The 22,107-nt window shown below is 43.5% G+C and overlaps 1 protein-coding gene across 2 annotated transcripts in view; it reads right to left on the reverse strand.

Moving 5' to 3' along the window:
• Nucleotides 1-22,107, reverse strand: part of LOC137426899 (cytochrome P450 3A24-like) — a 111,887-nt gene that overhangs the window by 74,167 nt on the left and 15,613 nt on the right. Inside the window, exons 2-4 of one of the 2 annotated variants that reach the window (XM_078778885.1) lie at nt 18,181-18,274; nt 12,393-12,445; nt 7,005-7,217 (exon numbers count right to left, since the gene is read on the reverse strand). In XM_078778885.1, coding sequence (XP_078635011.1) covers nt 7,005-7,079 — 75 coding nt within the window. In that variant the 5' untranslated portion in view covers nt 7,080-7,217; nt 12,393-12,445; nt 18,181-18,274. The remainder of the gene's footprint in view (nt 1-7,004; nt 7,218-12,392; nt 12,446-18,180; nt 18,275-22,107) is intronic. The other variant, XM_078778884.1, reaches the window with a different exon arrangement.

Raw genomic sequence — 22,107 nt, forward strand, 5'->3', positions numbered from 1 at the left:
CCACTGGTTCCGAAGGGCTCCTGACCCTCCCATCACAACAACCCTTAATATAATACACACGGATAAGCAACCTGAATGGTAATTTACATACATTCACCTAAATATGTAACACTCCCCCCCTTCAAGAAAGAAAGTTTGAACCCAGCGAAAACTTTCTTTGCCGGCCAATTTGGAGAAACAAACCAGATCACTCAACCCCCCCACATTATCAGTTCCCCCCGGGCACAGTTATCACTTAAAAATAAAGCCAGTTAAGCCACTCGATAGCACTTTTCCGGGAGGCCAAGCCGAGTATTCACTACATGGATGCCTTTAGGAACGCGGAGTTCACGGTTAGTCCGTGCAGGAAAGTTCTCTACATGGGCGCCTTGAGGAACGTGGAGTTCACGGTTAGTCCGTGCAGGAAAGTTCTCTACATGGGCGCCTTGAGGAACGTGGAGTTCACGGTTAGTCCGTGCAGGAAAGTTCACTACATGGACGCCTTTAGGAACGGCGTTCACGGTTAATTCGTGTAGGAATCTTGGCTCGGCGGCTCCGCCGCCTTCAGTGCTTCAACTTCTCAGAACGTCCCTAATAATTAGGGTGGGACCACTGGTCCCTGTAGTCCCCTGAATACCGGTCTTCTTCTCGGCCACTACTTTGCCAATTCTTCCTTCGGGAGCGGCCGTAACTCAGGGAGCCTCCATAATAATATTGACTGCGGCCACCACCAAAACTACCGCCCAGTTGTCCTCTCCTGTAGACCTCTCGACGCCTACGAAATGCCTTCCCTACTGTTATGGTCCGACCCTCCAAATCCTTGCCATTCCAATTCTTCTCTGCCTCTCTGGCGTCTTTTGTGCTGGCAAACGTGACAAAGCCGCGAACCCTCTTGACTGTTGCGTTTCCCAGTCTCTTACCAACCGCACTTCCACCAGCGGCCCATATCTGTTGAAGACAGAGGTCAGAACTTCTTCCTCTGTTTTGAAGTTCAGTCCCCCTACAAATAACTTGGCACTTTTGTCCCCATCCCGAGCTGGTGTGGTGTTATTTTCCCTGCTGGGCTCTTTATCAACCCTCAGGTTACCATAAACTTGACCCCCGGCCAAATCATTCCCGAGAACCACAGATACACCCTCTACAGGAAACGTGGCTTGTAAACCGACGGTGACCGGTCCTGACACCAAATCGGACTCCAACTGGATGACCTGAAGGGGAGCACTAACACCGCCCCCGATCCCCTGTAAACGAACACTATCCCTCGTTGCCGTCTCCTCGGACCATGGCAAAATGCCTTCAAGCATTAAAGATTGATGGGCCCCTGTGTCTCTCAATATCCTAACCGGTCTCCGGTTAGTCGAGGCTCCATCCAGTGACACAAACCCCTCGGAAATAAATGGTTGGTAACCCTCTTGATGGCGATTTCTTACGCTAGCCATCGCATTCGGAGTTGTAATAGTCGGACTCCGCTCTGGGTTGTCCCTTTTCATGAGGTAACAACTGGACATCAAGTGTCCAGGTTTTTTGCAAAACGCGCAAGTAGGCCCGGAGGAAAAACTCGGGGTCTGCCTCGGGCCCCCCGAACTATAAGTTTGTCTTGGGCCCGCATCCCTCTGATTTCGAACCGGTGGGGTATCATAGTTGTCCCCATAATCATCTCGAGGCCGCCGCCATGTATGGTCGTTCTCCGCACCTGCTGTTCCCCACCTCCCCTGCGGAGATCTAGGCGAGGAGTTAGGTTCGTGGACCCCTATTCGGTGGGTTAAGGCATAATCATCTGCCATGGTGGCTGCGTCCCACAACTTTGGTACCTTCTTTTCCTGCAGGTACACTTTGATGTCCTCGTGGACACACTGCTGGAATTCCTCCACCAGGATCAAGTCCCGCAATGTCTCGAAGTCTTTCCCGACTCCTTTTGACTCACACCACCGATCAAACATGTTTTCTTTCACTCTGGCAAACTCCACATGGGTCTCACTCTCCCTCTTCCTGGCATTCCTGAATTTTTGCCTGTAAGCTTCCGGAACCAACTCATAGGCCTTGAGGATGTGCTTCTTCAGTACCTCATAATCTGCACATTGGTCCATTGGTAGCGCCGAATAAATTTCCTGAGCTTTCCCCACCAGCACACTTTGTACGAGTATGGTCCAGGCCTCCTCCGGCCAGTTTAATTGTCGAGCCACTTTCTCAAAGTGTGGGAAGAATTTCGCGACTTCCTTTTCACTGAACGGTGGAACCAGCCTCACATGTCTGCCCACATCCCAGGTTTTCTGGTGAGGTGTCGACCCCGTCAGCAAGGGTGGTGCCTCTCCCCGTTCTCTCATTAACTCCAGCTCCTTGAACTTGATTTCCCGCTGAAGCTCCATGTCACGTTCCTTTAATTCCCTTTCCGCTTTTCTCTCCTCTGCTTCGAGGTCCCTTGCAGCTCTCCTTTCCTCTGCTTGTTCCTTTTCTCTTCTTTCCTGGAGTTCTCTTTCCACTCTCCTTTCCTCTGCTTGTTTCTCTTCTCTCCTCTCCTCTGCTTTCCTTTCTTCTTCTGCTCTTTCCTTTTCTGCTTTCCTTTCTTCTTCTGCTCTTTCCTTTTCTGCTTTCCTTTCTTCTTCTGCTCTTTCCTTTTCTGCTTTCCTTTCTTCTTCTGCTCTTTCCTTTTCTGCTTTCCTTTCTTCTTCTGCTCTTTCCTTTTCTGCTTTCCTTTCTTCTTCTTTGATCCGTTCCTGGCTCCGTAATTGCAACTCCAGTTTCCGGAGCTCCACGTCTTCTGGCTCTTCGGGTAGCCACTCCCAGGCTAACTCGTCCCATGTTCCTAATCCCACCATAGATTGTATCACCGTGGCCTGCAACTCTGCCTTCCTCAAATTAGTTCGGACCTCCAAGTTAAAATGTTTGGCCAATTTCAAGAGATCCGACTTTAGCAATGCTCGGAACTGTGCCTCACTCGGGGTTACCCCAAAGTTCTGTGCCACAAACGCCATGGTGCCTATCGTTAACACCTGTTAACCTTCACCCCAAGACTTTCCCCAATTTCTCAAAAAAAAATATTACCAATTAATAATTAATTAATAAATTTTAATTACCAAAAATATTATTATTTTATTATTTTATACACTTTTAGATCCCGGACGTAGACCCAATTGCGAAACCGCAAATCGTAATTTGGACGAGCCCCCAATTCTGTTACGTGGTCCTCCCGGTAACTACCTGGTCTTGGTGACCCCCGGACCGTGGGAGGGACCCCGCCAGAAAGATATATGGTTTATACGCTTTCGTAACGCAATCAATATGAATTCCGGTCAAGAAGAAACCCCACACCAAGGATCCGGAATAATCAATAATATATTCACTGAGCAATCAACAACCATCAACAATGCACAATCAATATTACAACCATGTGAACTCATCTACACAAACTCTAAGATGGCCATCTTAATCTTATACATTCCTCACGTGAGCCCCACTCCTGACTCCCTCCGTGGTCAATGTCTCTCCTCTCCGCACACGGGCGGTTGAACGAGCCCCGGGCGGACGTGCTCTAAACGTGCCGTCTCGGACTGGGGCCGCGGCTGCAGCGCACCTCCTTGCCAAGCCACGGGGCAAACCCAGCGCGGCGTCCAACGTGCGCGAGGCCCCAAGTGCGATCCTTACGCGTCCTTGTAGATGGGCAAAAACCCAGCGCGGCTTCCGACGCGAGCGAGGCCCAACGTGCGGACCCGTACGCGTCTTTGTAGACGGGGCAAAACCCAGCGCGGCTTCCGACGCGAGCGAGGCCCAACGTGCGGACCCGTACGCGTCTTTGTAGACGGGCAAACTGTCCCGGACGCTTGGTTTCGTGCACGAACTCACGGTGACTGGACGTGTCAAAAGGTATTTACCGCCCAGGTAACTCCTCTCGCCAGACGTTTCGCAACGGCGCGTTTTCCGCGCAGCGTAAGGTCGATTCCACCTTCTCGTCGTCGCGGGGCGAGGAAGAAGAAGCACCGTCCTTTTCTCTCCTCGTGTCTTTTCTTCTTCCGTTTCCGGCCACTTCCGTTTCCGGCCACTGGTTCCGAAGGGCTCCTGACCCTCCCATCACAACAACCCTTAATATAATACACACGGATAAGCAACCTGAATGGTAATTTACATACATTCACCTAAATATGTAACAATATATATATATATACAGATATATATATATATATATATATATATATACATATATACAGATATATATATATATATATATATACAGATATATATATATATATATATACAGATATATATATATACAGATATATATATATAGATATAGATATATATATATATATATATACAGATATATATATATATATATATATATATATATATATATATATATATATATATATATATATATATATATATATATATATATATATATATATATATATATATATACAGATATATATATATATATATATACACAAAGAATTAAGTTAAGCACCCCTACACAAAGAATTAAGTTAAGCACCCCCTAATCCTGTCCTGAACCTGAACCCCCTCGAGCACGTTTGGGACATGTTGGGACGACAAATTGCGAAGATGGTCCCTCCAATAGCCAAACTGGATGAATTGGAACGTGCATTACATCGGGAATGGAACAACCTGCCACAGCAACGCATACGACGGCTTACAGGGTCTATGAGACGTAGGGTTGAGTCAGTGATCCGATCACGTGGGTCCTACACACGTTATTGACGCAAAGATCGCTAGAGGTCTTCTCAGAACAATGACTGTACGTTAGAAAACATAAACGTCATCCACACTGTCCGTGATGGACCTATAGCTCCATACTTAAATTGAGGTGAAAATATGCCTAAAATTCCCAAAAAATTTCACCTTAAATTATTCAGAATAAAATATTGAAAACGGCATGATTGTTATGTTTTTATGTGACCATAATATCACTTCTCCAGAAAATATAGCAATATCATGGGTATATTACACTGTTTTGACGACAACAAACTTGTAATGTGCGAGGTTGTAAAAAAACGGGGGGGGGGTGCTTAACTTAATTCTTTGTGTATATATATATATATATATATATATATATACAGATATATATATACAGATATATATATATATATATATACAGATATATACAGAATAAATATACATACATATACATATATATAAATATACATATATATAAATATACATACATATAAATATACATACATATACATATATATAAATATACATACATATACATAAATATTCATACATATACATAAATATACATACATATACATGTATATAAATATACATACATATACATATATATAAATATACATACATATACATATATATAAATATACATACATATACATATATATAAATATACATACATATACATAAATATACATACATATAAATATATATAAATATACACATATATATAAATATACACACATATATATAAATATACATACATTAGGGTGGTCCAAAAATGCAAAAAAATCACTTTTTTATCTGGATTTTGATGCTCTATTGCAGGGGTCAGGAACCTTTTTGACTGGGAGAGCCATAAAAGCCAAATATTTCTAAATATATTTCATTGAGAGCCATATAGTATTTTTAACGTATAAGAAATTAAATATGTCTTACTTTTAATGCGACTTCTGGTGCTGCATGGTTTTGCTGATGGCCTTGTAGTCTGGTTCATACGTGGTGAGGTTGAGCTTCATGCAGGTGTTGAGGCTTCCATCAGTTAAACGTGAGCGTAGGTTGGTCTTAATGTTCCTCATATGCGAGAATGACTGCTCACATGCATATGTCGAGCCAAACATGGTCAATACGGCAATACTCACATGCTGCATTGTGTGGTATGTCACAGGAAGCTCGTCCTGTGACACATCTTCTTCAAAACTTCTTCAAAACTTTATCTTCAAAACTAATTTCTGTTTACTTTAAAATGACACAGTATTATTAAGAAATATCACAAGTATTTTAAAATCAGTTCCAAACTGATTTTTTTTTTTTTTTTTTCAACTCAAAATTGTCTGGGAGCCATATGCCGTCACCGGAAGAGCCATATATGGCTCGCGAGCCATAGGTTCCCGACCGCTGCTCTATTGGATTATTGTTAGAAATGGTCGAAATCATTCACCCAAAAAATATTTTGCATCTGAGTCATCTATAAACTCATACACACCCAACATATAAATTTGTCATTTTGGTCAATTTTCATGAAAATCGTCCATGTTGAGAGGCTTACAAAGACTTTAGAAATATTTTTTTCCTAAATAATGTCATTGATGGTACATACCCCTGTGAAGTCCTCATGGTCGAAACATGTCAGACATGTATGAACACGTTTCAAACATGTTTCAAGCATTGTCAAACATGTTTCGACCATGATGATTTCACACTCACAGGCGCAAGCGCATGCAAAAAGTCATGAACCACAAAATGGCTTAGTACAATAGTGCATGTACTTTTTCCACCTAGATTGCTATTGGATTGTTCTCATTTAGCCACATTTGGTGAAAAACGCCATATTTCAATTGAAGTGCGTATGAGTTTCTAGATGGAATTGAGCGAAAATATTTGGTGGGTGAATGTTTTAGACCATTTCTAACAATAATCCAGTAGAGCATCAAAATCGGAGAGATCGATGTTTTTTGGACCACGCTAACATATATATATATATATATATATATATATATATATATATATATATATATATATATACATATATATTTCATGTCTCATCTCTAAAATTAGTCTTTTTTTTATTTAAAGTTTGCAAATCCAAAGGTATAAATCAAGCCTAGCAGACACCATATAGTCAATCAGGACTCAAATTATGTTGAGAAAAATGTTTGTTAACCTTTCTCCAGAAATGCTTCTTCAGTTGTGTTTTATGGACAATCTACCAAGGTTATGGATGATGAGTACACCGTCATAAAGCAATTTTTAAAGTTCTAACAATTATCTTATCTTAAAAGACAATTCTTATTCTCATCCGTTACAATTTACACAAAAAACTTTTCCAAAGGGTCCAATACCCTTTTCACTTGATTATATTGATGAATAAATTGTGAAGCTGTAGACAAAAAACCCATTCTAAAAACAGTATTCATTTAAAATCACTAGAGAAACAGGAAGATCAAATACATACCCGCCTGTTGGTAAAAAGAGTGTAAAATTCTTTAACGAGGACAGTTTTCACAATTTCCGGATCAGTGACCATTAGCATGGGATACCTGCCTTCGTAGACCCTGCAAGAATCATGTGAATCAATCTTCCTTCATGAAAAAGCATTTGAAATTGTGAGAATCTAAATTCACCAAAATTGTGAGAACTGCAGAGCGACCAACTTAATCGGTACATTGGTTATCTTTTTATCCTGCGCTGCATTTTTTTTTTCATTCATTTTCTCAGCAACCGTTGGTCCGATTGACATGAAATTGTACCATAGGAGTGCCTTCACCTGTAGAATTTTGGCTTCATAATTATTGAGTCAAAGCTCATGTGGTACGGTCACCATCTTAGAAAAACGTTACACCTCTGTATCTCCAAAAGCGCTGCGTAGAAAAACATTTATATATGGCTCATTGGTAGGAACTCTCCATGGAGAATTACAGATGTGAATGAGGATGTCATAGGTGCCTCCATTATGACGTCATAATTCGACAAGTAAAAAAAAAACTTCTAATTTCTTTAGCATAAACTAGGGATAAATGATGAAAAAAATTAATAATAATGATGTCATAGATCACGTGGTTCGGCTGCTATATTATTTTAAGGGAAAAGCCTGAAAAACCACTAAAAACCCTTTCTCTCCGAAACAGCTTAACAGATCGAGGCCAAACTTTACATGCATGATCGCATACCCATGATGAACAAAAAGTTCCAGGGTGATGGCGTCGTAGGTCACATGGTTTTGGTGCTATAATTTTTTTTTCGCGTAAACCTTTAAAACCTACCTTCTCCCTCATTTTTGATCATATTGAGAGGAAACTTCACACATGTGTTCCACATGTCTGAGTGCTAAAATTATCTTTTGGAATTTGCGATAGGTCACATGGTTTGGCAGCGATAAATAATTAAATGGTGATCTTAAAAACCTTGTATCTATTGAACCGCTTCATTGATCGATGTGAAACTTTAAAGGAGTACAGAAGGGGTCAAGTGGAACAAGTGTTAAAAATGTAAACATGTTTTGTTGTTTGGTTTGGCAGCCATAGATATAATTGAAGGGAAATATTTTTTTAAAGCGGGGCTGTATCAAAGCGTGTCCCATGAAAGTGCGGTTGAATCAAAGTGGGGTTGTATCAAAATGGGGTTTTATCAAAGCTGGGTTGTATCCAATCGAGGTTGTATCAAAGCATCTCCAATGAAAGCGGGGTTGTATGAAAGTGGGAAGACGGAGGAAACCTGTCATCACTGCCAGCAGTTATAAAGTGGCAGTTCTTGTTTGATTTTATAATTCAACATGTAAAATATTGAATTAATGGACAAAAAAAAAATTATGCATCAAATTGTTTGCACGTGTATTAACTTTTCAGGTTTGAAAAACGATTCCATCAGGGAAGTGAATTGTGCAGTTGCCATGGTCTTTCATGAGTAATCAGTGCACATCGGATTTTTATGTGAAAAAATAAAAAATATTTTTTCACATAAAACGGCTTTTTTGCGCGCAAAAAAATTATTTTGCTATTTTCGGAGAAAAAAAAGATTTCGCCCTTTTTCGGGAAAAATAAAAAAAAATGCCCTTTTTGGTCGAAAATGTCTGGCAACACTAAAATAAATTAGGGAATTTTTGGAAATTTTTAACTGCGATCGAAATTTTTAACTGCGATCGATCTCAAAAACAAAACGTTGCGTCCACTTGCGTGCGTTGCGTCCCCAGCGTGTACAGCAGTGAGGCGGTGTACTACAGTGAGAGTGTACACAAAGTGTGAACAAGTCTCCTATCAAGATGAGTGCTGCTCTTCGTGACAAGTGGCTGAAGGAATTCAACGCTGGCAGCGATGGGGCCACCTTCAAGTACGTGTCGAGTGACACGGCTTTCTGTCGAGCTTGTGAAAAGACTTTCCGGGCGAAGCAGAAGTCTGAGCTGGCCCAACATGTCCGAGGAGACTGCCACAAGAGCAACTTGGCCTTGAAGAAGAAGAGGACGGTCACGCAAGCCACCATGGAGGACTTTGGTGGCGGAAAGAGGCACAAGTGCGACGTCGTGGCTCAAGAGCTGTGCCAGGCCATGCTGGCCGCTGGCATCCCATGGTCGAAATTGGAAAACCCTGCCCTCCGGTCGTTCCTGGAGAAGCACATCACTCTCCAGATCCCCGATGAAAGCTGGATTTGAAAGCACTACCTCGACAAGTGCTACGACAAGGCCTTGGCGGGGATCCGTGCCGACCTCGGACAGCAGCCCATCTGGCTGTCCGTCGACGAGACGACCGATTCGGCAGGTCGATATGTGGCCAACATCATAGCGGGACGCTTGTCCAAGGAGGGGGTACTTTCGTCCCCACCTCGTCCAGTGCATGTTTCTGGAGAAGACCAACTCCGGGGAGATCGTGCGCACAGTCAATGACACGCTGCGCTATCTTTGGCCTGATTTCAAGCCGGAGTGCCTCAAGGTCCTCGTCAGCGACGCCGCGGCCTATATGATCAAGGCCGGCCATGCCCTGAAGGAACTCTTCCCGGACTTGCTGCATGTGACTTGCGTTGCCCACGCGCTCCACCGTGTCTGCGAGACAGTCCGAGAAATGTTCAAGGACGTCAACGACCTGATTGCCACGACGAAGAAGGTGTTCGTCAAAGCCCCGTCGCGTGTTGTCCTTTGGAAGGAGCAGCAGCCCAATCTTTCTCTCCCCCCGGAGCCCATTCTGACTCGGTGGGGGACGTGGATCGACGCCGCGGTGTTTTACGCCAAGCACTTCGAGGCCGTCAAGGACATTGTGGACCAGCTGAACGATGATGACGCGATGGCAATCCGGAGTGCCAAGGACCTGTTCGGAAAGGCGGACATCAAGCTCAGTTTGGTCTTCTTAAATGCCCATGTGTCGTTCATCCCGAAGATCCTTAAGCAGCTGGAGGAGGCCGGCATGGAGCTGGCCAAGGCCTCCCAGCTCCTTGATCAGGCCAAGGAGGAGCTCGAAAAGATCCGAGGCTGCCGTAAGGAGATCCTGCTCACCAAGTTCAAGGCGGTGCTGCAGCGCAATCCTGACATTGGTGTGCTGAGGACAGTGGCTTTGATCCTGGATGGAGATCAGCACGGATCTGAGGTTGGTGTGCCGGCTGCAGTCAAGCTTGCCGACATCCCCCTCTTGAGGTACTGCCCCATCGTCAGCGTCGACGTGGAAAGGTCCTTCTCCGTCTACAGAAACGTCCTCACCGACCGCCGACACCGCCTCACCAAGTAGAACATGACCAAGATAATGATTTCAAACACCTACTTTAACCGTTCCTAAAAGGGTCTTGTCAATTTCTTCTAGTCCTCTACTTATCAAACAATGCGGTTGCAATAAAGGTACCTGAACGTCATTTTTTACCTGTTTACTAGCCCAGAGTGCTTAATGTTGTGCAGGAAAAAGCTTACCATTTTTTGTTCTTTTTTGACTGATTTCTGAAAAACTTGGTAAAAATAAAGAATGAACAAGTGAATCCTCTTGGATTGCGCTGAGGTTCGGGCATGGAATTTCTAGGAGGAAGTATAATTTGTATGCAATGAAAGTACATGTAATATGGGATCGAGTAAGATCGAGTAAGCTTCACCAGTGCGCATGCGCGAATTTACGTCACGTCGGCAGCGAGAAGGCGTTCCCCAACACGAACCAATCAGGAACTGCCACGCCCACTTATATGATCTCAGAATTCCTGTGACAGGAATTAGCGTTACACTGGCTGGAAGTCATTCGCTAGAGGCGCTTCCTCAGCGCCAATCACCAGTGCGCGTGCGCGAATTTACGTCACGTCGGCAGCGAGAAGGCGTTCCCCAACACGAACCAATCAGGAACTGCCACGCCCACTTATATGATCTCAGAATTCCTGTGACAGGAATTAGCGTTACACTGGCTGGAAGTCAATCGCTAAAGGCGCTTCCTCAGCGCCAATAAAACGGGAGAAAAAAATATTTTGGGATTTTTTCACATAAAAAAAAAAAATTCCCGCTTTTCAAAACATAAAAGGCCTATTTTCTTAACATAAAAATCCGCAGTCTAGACTAATCAGTATCATTCATGAAGTTAGGTTGCCCTGTACCTTTTTGGCTTTGTTGTATATGACTGCACTTGGTACAACACAAGACAAAAAGTGATAATGGCATGAGCACAACTGCAATGTTTAGGTACAACTATGTTTCATTGGCTCCTGCAGGTAATGAAGCAATATACATACCCATGCGACAAAAAGCCTTGTGCAGCTTTGACCCCCTGCAGCAACTTTGCATACTTCATGGCTCGACATTAACAGTTGCCCGTTTGAGCAGGGCAACCAAAATTTGGTGTCGGTCAACCTCATTTAATATCGTGCCTCGAACATTTTTGACAATATTGTATATGTATGTAAAAAACGAAGTATGAACAACAAAGTGTTTTGATGTACAAAACGACCTCCTGGATTGATGATAATAAATGTTAACAGTAACGTGGTTGTTATGCGTGAGCTTGCGAAGGTGCAGAAGTAATGTGTGTGTGTGTGTGTGTGTAATTGTGTATACCCACTGGTTGCATTCTCCGATCCAAGTGATTACAAAATTTCCAAACGAAAGCCATGTGTGTTGTTCGTTGTTATCTCCATATGCCGGTTTCAGTAGGAGGAACAGAGCCCACCGAGGTCTCAAAGTATCCACCTCCGTGTGTGTGTGTGTGTGTGTGTGTGTGTGTGTGTGTGTGTGTGTGTGTGTGTGTGTGTGTGTGTGTGTGTGTGTGTGTGTGTGTGTGTGTGTGTGTGTGTGTGCATAAGAGAGCAGGTTTATGTAGAAGAATTCCCAGGCTGATTTAATATCAACGGGTGGTGGATATAGGAGGCCAGTCCTGATGTGTGAAGAAAAGAAAAAAATTCAGTAAATACGCGAGGCGCGATTGTTATGGCGCGATCGAGGCGCGATCACATGTTATGAACTACGAATACGGGGAACCCTCGAATGTTGGGACCGCGAATATTGAGGTCCGACTGTGTCTTTCCACTCTCCTGCCCCTCCCCCTTTCCATCACACCTCTCTCCCCTAATCTCCCATCACATTACACCTTTAATTGCGAGATTTTCCCCGGGCAACGCCAGGTACTTCAGCTAGTTTCAAATAAATGAGTTAGTGGTGCTCTGTTTTTAATTTCCTTGCTTCTCAGATCTTACAATTTTGGTGAACAGTCTTCACTCTTTTTCTCAGTGCATTATTGGAATCAGTCAGTAAATTTATATTACCAAATGAATGGCAAGATACTTACCCCCACATTCCACCATAACATTTATGGCATTGTTCATCAAATTGTGCCACACCCTAAAACAAATGAAAAGAAAAAGACAATTAGGTTTTTATTATTATTATTATTATTATAAGAGACAATCTGATAAAGTTTCATCAAACAACAAAGCAAATACCTGTTCGACCAGTTTTGATACCTGCAATTCATAAAATAAATAATCGATTCGTTTTTAGAGAATAGATAATGTGAAAAATGCAACCCCATCATCATGTCCCACCACCTTCCTCCTCCCCAAATCAACACTTCTATTTATATCATAAAATAATTTTAAACATAGAATCCCAGAGGATCCTCCATAAAAATATTTCATCCTTCATTTCTCCAATTATGACACATCCTTCCTTCAGTCATGGCCAAAAATATTGGCACCCTTGCACTTTTTTCCAAATAATGCAACATTTCTTCCAGAAAATTGTTGAAATTAAAAAATATTTTGGTATCCACATATGCATTTCTTTGGTTTGCAGTGGAACAAAACAAAACAGCCGAAAAAATTACAAAATCTTAGCTTATTCCACAGAGACATCCGAAAAATGGCCCGGACAATATGGCCAGACGGAAGCCAAACAGTTCAATCTTGGTTTCATCAGACCACAGAATCTTGTTTCTCACAGTCTGAGAGTCCTCAAGGTGCTTTTTTGCAAACTCCAAGCGGGCGTTCATGTGTCTTTCGCTGAGGAGAGGCTTCCGTCTGGCCACTCTGCTATAAAGCCCAGATCGGTGGAGTGTTGCAGTGATGGTTGTCCTTCTGGAAGTTTCTCCCATCTCCACACAGGATCTCTGGAGCTCAGCCAGAGTGACCATCGGGTTCCTGGTCACCTCTCTTACCAAGGCCCTCCTCCCCCGATTGCTCAGTTTGGCCGGGCGGCCAGCTCTCGGAAGAGTCCTGGTTGTTCCAAACTTCTTCCATTTAAGAATTATGGAGGCCACTGTGCTCTTGGGAACCTTCAATGCAGCAGAATTTTTTTGTAGGCTTCCCCAGATCTTTGCATCGACACAATCCTGTCTCTGTGCTCTGCAGGCGGTTCCTTCGACCTCATGGCTTGGTTTTTGCTCTGATATGCATTGTCAGCTGTGAGACCTTATGTAGACAGGTGTGTGCCTTTCCAAATCATGTCCAATCAATTGAATTTACCACAGGTGGACTCCAATCAAGGTGTAGAAACATCTCAAAGATGATCAAGAGAAATGGGAGGCACCTGAGCTAAATTTCAAATGTCATAGCAAAGGGTATGAATACTTATGTCAATGTGATATTTCAGTTTTTTCTGTTTAATAAATTTGCAAAACTTTCTTAAATCCTGTTTCTCTTTGTCATTATGGGGTATTGAGTGTAGATTGATGAGGGAAAAAAATTAATTTAAACGATTTCAGCATAAGGCTGCAACATAACAAAATGTGGAAGAAGTGAAGGGGTCTGAATACTTTCTGAATGCACTGTATTAAGTTCTGAATCAAAAACAAAGGTTCTGTAATATTAACAGTGAAATAAAGAATTGTGAAGACCAAATACCTTTATCAATTTCAACTTATTTTTAGAGAAAATTGTGAATTGTTTGAAAAACGTGCAAGGGTGCCAAACAAACTCCCTCGCTCTATTCAATCCCACTCCTCCCTCCAGGTCTTTAAAACTGCTGTTCACCACCATGTCTTGTCTTTCCCCATCCAAAACCTTGATCTTTTCTACCCCCATCAATACACCCCAAATCCAGCTCTTTCAATCCCCGACTTCATTCCTGAAATCCTCGTAGTCAATTTGTTTTATACCGTGTACCCATTCTCCCCCCCCCCCACCCCCACACCCTTTCCCATGCCCCCTCCACCCAAGCGCTCCCCCCCCTACAGATCTCCCGATGCCCCTGCTCTCAAATGTTGTACTTGTGTGCTTGTGTGCTTCCCTCTCTCTCGCAATTTTGTCTCTCGCTCCCTTTATCTTAGGTTTTATGTGTCAGTTTGTATTTTTGTGATTAATGTTAGCTCTTACACGAGCCTCGATCTTGCATCCAAAAAAAAAAAAAGAGTATGTAATCAAAATATTTTTATGGAAGTGCACATGTGGTCTGAATACCTTTTGAAATCTCGAGTGAAATCTGACAAGTTAAATAAACTAGTACCCCCGCTCACTACAGGAGCGGCAAAACATTCCTCTTTGGGGTATATAGATTACAGTCGATCTATGGTCGGGTCTCAAGAACATTGGGTGTGTGTTAATTTCCCAAGTTTCTTGTGGAGAGTTCGCCAAGTGGTTTAAGCATTCGAGCAAGCACTCCATTCAAAACCGTTAAGGAACGGCTGGCTTGGCAAGCGCTAGCTAGCTGCTTGGTAGATGAGCACAACCCGGGATTCCTCCCTTTCAGTTTCGTATCACACAGCAGGATTGAGTTTCAAAAGTTCGCTACGAAAAACGCCATGGTAGCGGCAGAAAGGGCCATGTTATTAATCCAACATTTGTGGGGTTTATAGAGTACCGTAGTAGATGTTTGTTTGCTCAGTTCTGTAAGTAAACCTCACTTCACGGATGTTGGGATTCCTCCAAATTTCTTCATTTAGTGTTACTAGGGCAATAGGGCATGCCCGTACTATATATATATCTAAAAGTATATCCCCCCCCTCTATTTACATGAAATGGTTTGGTCCATTCGCAAAGCCAAAGCGAACGGCTTGCGAGTACGGTGACAATCCCCCCCCCCCCCCCCCTCTATTTACATGAAATGGTTTGGTCCAAAGCGAACGGCTTGCGAGTACGGTGACAATCCCCCCCCCCCCCCCCTCTATTTACATGAAATGGTTTGGTCCAAAGCGAACGGCTTGCAAGTACGGTGACAATCCCCCCCCTCTATTTACATGAAATGGTTTGGTCCAAAGCTAACGGCTTGCGGAGTTTGGTAAAGAAATCGCCATCGGGTGCACAAATGCGCAGGAAAGCGAAAGAATCGCAAATTAGTTTTAATTAGTTTTAAAACATAGTTTAACGCCCGAGCGAGTTTAACGCAATCGCAAATCGCATCGCAAAGCGAAAGAATCGCAAATTAGTTTTAATTAGTTTTAAAACATAGTTTAACGCCAACATAGCGCCAACATAGTTTGCCGACGGGAAATAAATGAATACGCTCTCAAATGTGCCATCCGAGGCAGAGTCTGTTCGCCACGTTCGGCACACGTGATAGCTCGCTGCTCTCTGATTGGTTGAATCGTTTTTTGGACATAGCTCGGTAACTACTTCTGCGATTAATTTAAAACCTTGAAAAGGCACATCCTCGGGTCCCCAGCAATATATCTGGCAAGTTTCAAGTATATCGGACCGGTAGTTGTCGAGAAACAGCGGTCACAGACAAACATACAAACATACATACAAACATACATACAAACATACACACAGAGATTAGTGGAATTATAGATAGATAAAGAGCATTAGTGACTGTTAAAAAAGCTAATCATATGTGTTTGTGGTTTATAATATTTTTACTTCCTGGCACAGTCATTGCTCCCACAAAAACGCCATTATAACTACAAGCTATTTATACACGTTATCACTGCAAAATCGCTTTGGGGAAGTGGGACATTATTAGTATTAATATTGTTGTAATAACATTAATATTATGCAACTATCATTAATTTTGTTTATTAAAAGCGTCTTTGGAAAAACGCCACGATAAATCTTCTTCTTTGGACAAACGCCACAATAAAGCTAATTCAACATTGATATACACCTCAACACGCAACGCCATTGACGGCAATGGCAGGGAAAACCCGTTCGGGGGAGAAAACCCTCTTGGGGAGGGGGGCAAATGAATGTGCTCCAACCTTCATTATGTAACCCTTCATCATCCTGTCAAGTTTGGATGAGATTGGATAAGTAACGACGGAATTTATTGGCATCAAAAATTCATCAGACAGACAGACAGACAGGCAGACACGAAATGGCGTTTTTTTGTTTTTTTTAAATGTTGGTATGATTTTATTTCTAGTATGATTAACGATTCTTATAACCAAGTGTATATACATCTTTACTTTAAGCAAGCAAGACTGATCCCTCCCTTCCATATATTTCCACAAGAAAATGCGACATTGCTAATGCATTGGACTAAACTTTTTCTTCTGTTCAGATAATTATATCTGAATGTCAAACTACCCAAAGTAATCGTTGCCATGAGACTGCTTTGGCAGAACCGATGCTCTATCAACAGTGTATGGGCACGATGAAAGATGGCCAGCTTTACATACTGGAACGGAAAACCAAATACTGCATTGGAGTCATCAGAAGGAACCAGAATAAATAAAGAGCAAAGATGGAGTCATCAGGAGGAACCTGGATAGGTTGAACCTGGATACTTGAGAAAGTAGATGGGAGGGTTTTCCAGACAGACTTATCGGAGAGACATAGTATGAGTGTGAGATGTTAGGATTGAAAGACATGTTCCACCTGCTTGACCAGTTTATGATTTAATCCAGATCTACAGAGAGCGAAGAGGCTGCTGCCTGTCGATATGAGGGTTGAGATATGTAGTGGAGCAAAGAGATAGACAGGATTTTCCAGAGAGTCGGACAGATCATTGACGAAGACCAGAAAAAACACAGGGCCCAGAACACTGCCTTGAAGGACTCAAGCATGAACAGGAAGGGGAGATGAGAGAATTCAATTCAGGGCCACACGTTGACTGTGACTGGAGATGAAGTCCACAAGCCATGTGTGGAGGTGTCCATGAATACCATAAAGGAGAGTTTGGTGAGCAGGGCAGGATGCCAGACCATATCGAAGGCATGAGATATGTCAATGGAGACAGCTCTGATTTCTTGTTTGGTGATGAGGACCTCCATCCATTGTTGAGACATCAGAAGCAGCATGTACAGAGTAGAGTGACCTGGTCTGAATCCAAATTGATGATCAGAGATCAAGCCAATGGAGAAGAGGAAGGATTTAATGTCGGAAGCGATGACTGATTCCATGCCCTTGCTGATTATTGAGAGCAGGCTGATTGGTCTGTAGTTGCAAGGATCTGTTATTGCACCTTTTTGTGTAAAGCGGTAATGTTTGCTGATTTCCAAGCAGATGGCAGATGGCCTTGAGCAAAAGAAAGTGTGAAGAGAACAGAGAGAGGGTGTGAAAGAGCAACAGAGCAGGATTTTAGGGCCCGTGGGCTGATACTGACTGGTCCAGTTGCAGAATCAGAGTCAGGGTTTGACAGAAACTTCTCCTACTCGTGGTGAGAGAAGGACACTGGGCAAGGTGGGTACAGAGAGAGAAGGGGCTGGCACACAATATTTTGAGGCAAACGACAAATGAGTTTGGGACACAGTATTCACCAAATATGAACGAAGGAAGGACACAACACAACAACAGGCATTTTAAGGCCATTTTCCCTGCTAGAGTGGGGGTTAGCCTTGCGGTCCCCATGACAATCTTCTCCATCTTGCCTTATTTTCTGCATTTCTCCTTGTTAACCCCCTTGCCCGCATTTCTTCTTCGACCATCTTTAGCCAAGTCTTTCTCTGTCTTCCCCATCCTCTACTTCCTTCTACATTCATTCCCATCACTCTTCTCAACCAGTCACTTTCATCCTTCCTCAACACATGACCAAACCATCTCAACCTTTTTCTCTTCACAGCATCCATCACAGGCTCTATTCCCATCATCTTTTGCAATTTATCATTTGTCTTCCTCTCTCTCAACGATACTCCACACATCCACCGAACCATTCGCATTTCCACCCTTTCCAGGAACGAAGGAAGGATATTACTGCAAAATTACCTGTCGGTAGTGAAAGAAGTTCCCAAACAAAGGCAGAGGCTTTGGGCCTGGAACACCCATTTTCTTAAAAATCGTGTATGGCCATATTGAGTACCTGCGGATAAACAACATCAAACAGTTCAATAGAAATTGTTACTGTAAACCAGCTTTGTGTCTCCATCTCCACTTTCAATAAACGATTCGATGTTGATGGTAGGCTACTCAGGAAAATCTATTTAGCAAATTACTCAAGGTTATGAGAAAATTGAGCATGCCTTTGTTCTCATGGGTATGTAAAGCCGGCCGTCTTGGCTGGATTTCATTCATCGTGTCCACACACTGTTGACAGAGCATTGGTGCTGCCAAAGCAGTCTCATGGTAATGATTACATTGGGTGGTTTGCCATTGCCTTCCCAGAAGAGTCAAGGCAAGAATTTGCAATTTGTTCAGCATGCCAACAAAAACTTCCCCACTCTTCATCGAAAGAAGCTACTCCATCTTGACTGCCCAACAACTGCAGACATATGGGTGCCCTGGTTAAAGAGTTTCGAATTCGGTTGTAAATATCCGATTAGAAATTGTCCTTTTAAAGATTGGGCTCGTGTGTGCTGGTACCATGGCCAGATTAGTTTAAATCGCCAGTTATTAATAAAGGAATATAAATGTTACTTTTGATTGTCAACAGAGACACATAGGATAAGGAAATGATAAATGAAGTAAACATGGTGCGACTATGCCACTTGCACATCCAAGGTTATTTTCAAATCCTTTAACTGCACACCAATGATAGAAAAACATGGTTTATACTCAGAGAGAAGAATGTTCCAGTAAACAGCGAATGGGTACACAATGCCAGTGGCATGGCACCAGTGTGTGTCGAAATAATGGAGGAAAGTCTTGACAACATTCTCACATCTTGTTGTTTAACTCTCATAGAGAGTTTACTGCATATCTGAAGGCTCCATCTTTTATACATCTCAAAGACTGATAAAACAACAGTTATAACTAGAGAGTTCACAGAACATGCTACCTCATGCAGTGTTCGAGTTGATACTTAAATTTTAACAAAATAATGATTTTAAAGAGTATTTTTTTAAAATGTGGAAATTTACCACTGCAGAGGCAGTCTTTCACACCGCTCTATAGAACATGTCAAAGTACTGCTGAACTGAAGATTCTTGGGAGTGACAAGATGGCGATTTGTGTTGTAGTGTTCAATTCTATATTTCAACTTCAATAACGATTGTAAAAGTCATATTGTTACATATTTATGTGAATGTATGTGAATTACCATTCAGGTCTTTGCTTATCCGTGTGTAGTAGATTAAGGGTTGTTGTGGTTGGAGGGTCAGGAGCCATTCTGAAAAGTGGCCGGAAACGGAAGTGACCGGAAACGGAAGAGGAAAAGACACGAGGAAGAAAAGCGACGGTTATTCTTCTTCCTCGCCCCGCTCCGACGAAAGGTGGGATCGACCTTGCGCTGCGTGGAAAAGCGGCGTTCCGAAGCCCGTCTGGCGAGAGGAGTTACCGGGACGTGTACCTACCCGGTGGAGACGTCAAGTTGACGTGGGGCCGTGCATCGACCCCGCGTCTGGCACCGTTCGCGGCACCGTCTAAACAGACGCGTACGGGTCGCACGTTGGGGCCTAACACGCCTTGCAAGCGGCGTGGGGCTTTTGGCTTGCTTTACCGTACCCGCTTCGCGTGGCCACGAGGGGCTGCAGCCGCGGTGCCTGGTACGATACCTGCCCGGTGGAAACATGTCCACCCGGGGTTCGTTCAACCGCCCGAGTGCGGCGACGCCGACCAGCATCTTGGTCAGGAGGGGCCCAGAGACATTGTGAGGGGCAGAGACCAAAAGGGGGTCGTGAGTACAGAAGTGGACACACACATATAAGATGGCCATCTTAATCATATGGGGAATCGATTGTGGATTGGGAATTGTTGATGGTTGTTTATGGTTGATTGCTCGGGGAATATATCCGTGATTGTATCCTTGAAATTGTATGATATCCTTACCCTGGAAATATATCATTGAACATCAGTTTCTCTTGGGTGGAATTCATAGGGATTGCGTTGCGAAAGCGCATAGATAATAGTACTTGCTGGCGAAGGTCCTCTCACGGTCCGGGGGTCACTGAGACCAGGTAGTCACCGAGGGGACCACGTAACAGAATTGGGGGCTCGTCCGGGATTATGATTTGCAGATACGCAATTGGGTCTACGTCCGGGATCTAAAAGTGTATTTGTATAAAATAATAAAATAATATTTTTATTAATTAAAATTTATTAATTAAGTATTAATTGGTAAATTTTTGGGGAAATTGGGGTAAAGTCTTGGGTGAAGGTTAACAGGTGTTAACGATTGTCACCATGGCGTTTGTGGCACAGAACTTTGCGGTAACACCGAGTGAGGCACAGTTCCGAGCGTTACTAAAGTCGGACCTCTTGAAATTGGCCAAACATTTTAACTTGGAGGTCCGAACTAATTTGAGGAAGGCAGAGTTGCAGGCCACGGTGATACAATCTATGGTGGGATTAGGAACATGGGACGAGTTAGCCTGGGAGTGGCTACCCGAAGAACCAGAAGATGTTGAGCTCCGGAAACTGGAGTTGCAATTACGGAGCCAGGAACGGATTAAAGAAGAAGAAAGGAAAGCAGAAAAGGAAAGAGCAGAAGAAGAAAGGAAAGCAGAAAAGGAAAGAGCAGAAGAGGAAAGGAAAGCAGAAGAGAGGAGAGAAGAGAAACAAGCAGAGGAAAGGAGAGTGGAACGAGAACTCCAGGAAAGGTTAAAAGAAGAAGAAAGGAAAGCAGAAGCGAGGAGAGAAGAGAAACAAGCAGAGGAAAGGAGAGTGGAACGAGAACTCCAGGAAAGGTCAGAAGAGAGGAGAGAAGAGAAACAAGCAGAGGAGAGGAGAGCTGCAAGGGAACTCGAAGCAGAGGAGAGAAAAGCAGAAAGGGAATTAAAGGAACGTGACATGAAGCTTCGGCAGGAAATTAAATTCAAGGAGCTGGAGTTAATGAGAGAACGGGGAGAGGCACCACCCTTACTGACGGGGTCGACACCTAACCAGAAAACCTGGGATGTGGGCAGACATGTGAGGCTGGTTCCACCGTTCAGTGAAAAGGAAGTCGCGAAATTTTTTCCACACTTTGAGAAAGTGGCTCGACAATTAAACTGGCCGGAGGAGGCCTGGACCATACTAGTGCAAAGTGTGCTGGTGGGAAAAGCTCAAGAGATTTATTCGGCGCTACCAATGGACCAATGTGCAGATTATGAGGTACTGAAGAAGCACATCCTCAAAGCCTATGAGTTGGTTCCGGAAGCTTACAGGCAAAAATTCAGGAATGCCAGGAAGAGGGAGAGTGAGACCCATGTGGAGTTTGCCAGAGTGAAAGAAAACATGTTTGATCGGTGGTGTGAGTCAAAAGGAGTCGGGAAAGACTTCGAAACATTGCGTGACTTGATCCTGGTGGAGGAATTCCAGCAGTGTGTCCACGAGGACATCAAAGTGTACCTGCAGGAAAAGAAAGTACCAAAGTTGTGGGACGCAGCCACCATGGCAGATGATTATGCCTTAACCCACCGAATAGGGGTCTACGAACCTAACTCCTCGCCTAGATCTCCGCAGGGGAGGTGGGGAACAGCAGGTGCGGAGAACGACCATACATGGCGGCGGCCTCGAGAGGATTATGGGGACAACGCGGATACCCCACCTGTTCGAAATCAGAGGGATGCGGGCCCAAGACAAACTTATAGTTCGGGGGGCCCGAGGCAGACCACGAGTTTTTCCTCCGGGCCTACTTGCGCTTTTTGCAAGAAACCTGGACACTTGATGTCCAGTTGTTACCGCATGAAAAGGGAAGACCCAGAGCGGAGTCCGACTATTACGACTCCCAATGCAATGGCCATTGTGAGAAATCGCCATCAAAAGGGTTACCAACCA

Source organism: Myxine glutinosa, chromosome 5, assembly GCF_964187855.1.
Source record: "Myxine glutinosa chromosome 5, kmMyxGlut1.1, whole genome shotgun sequence".
NCBI lineage: Eukaryota > Metazoa > Chordata > Myxini > Myxiniformes > Myxinidae > Myxine > Myxine glutinosa.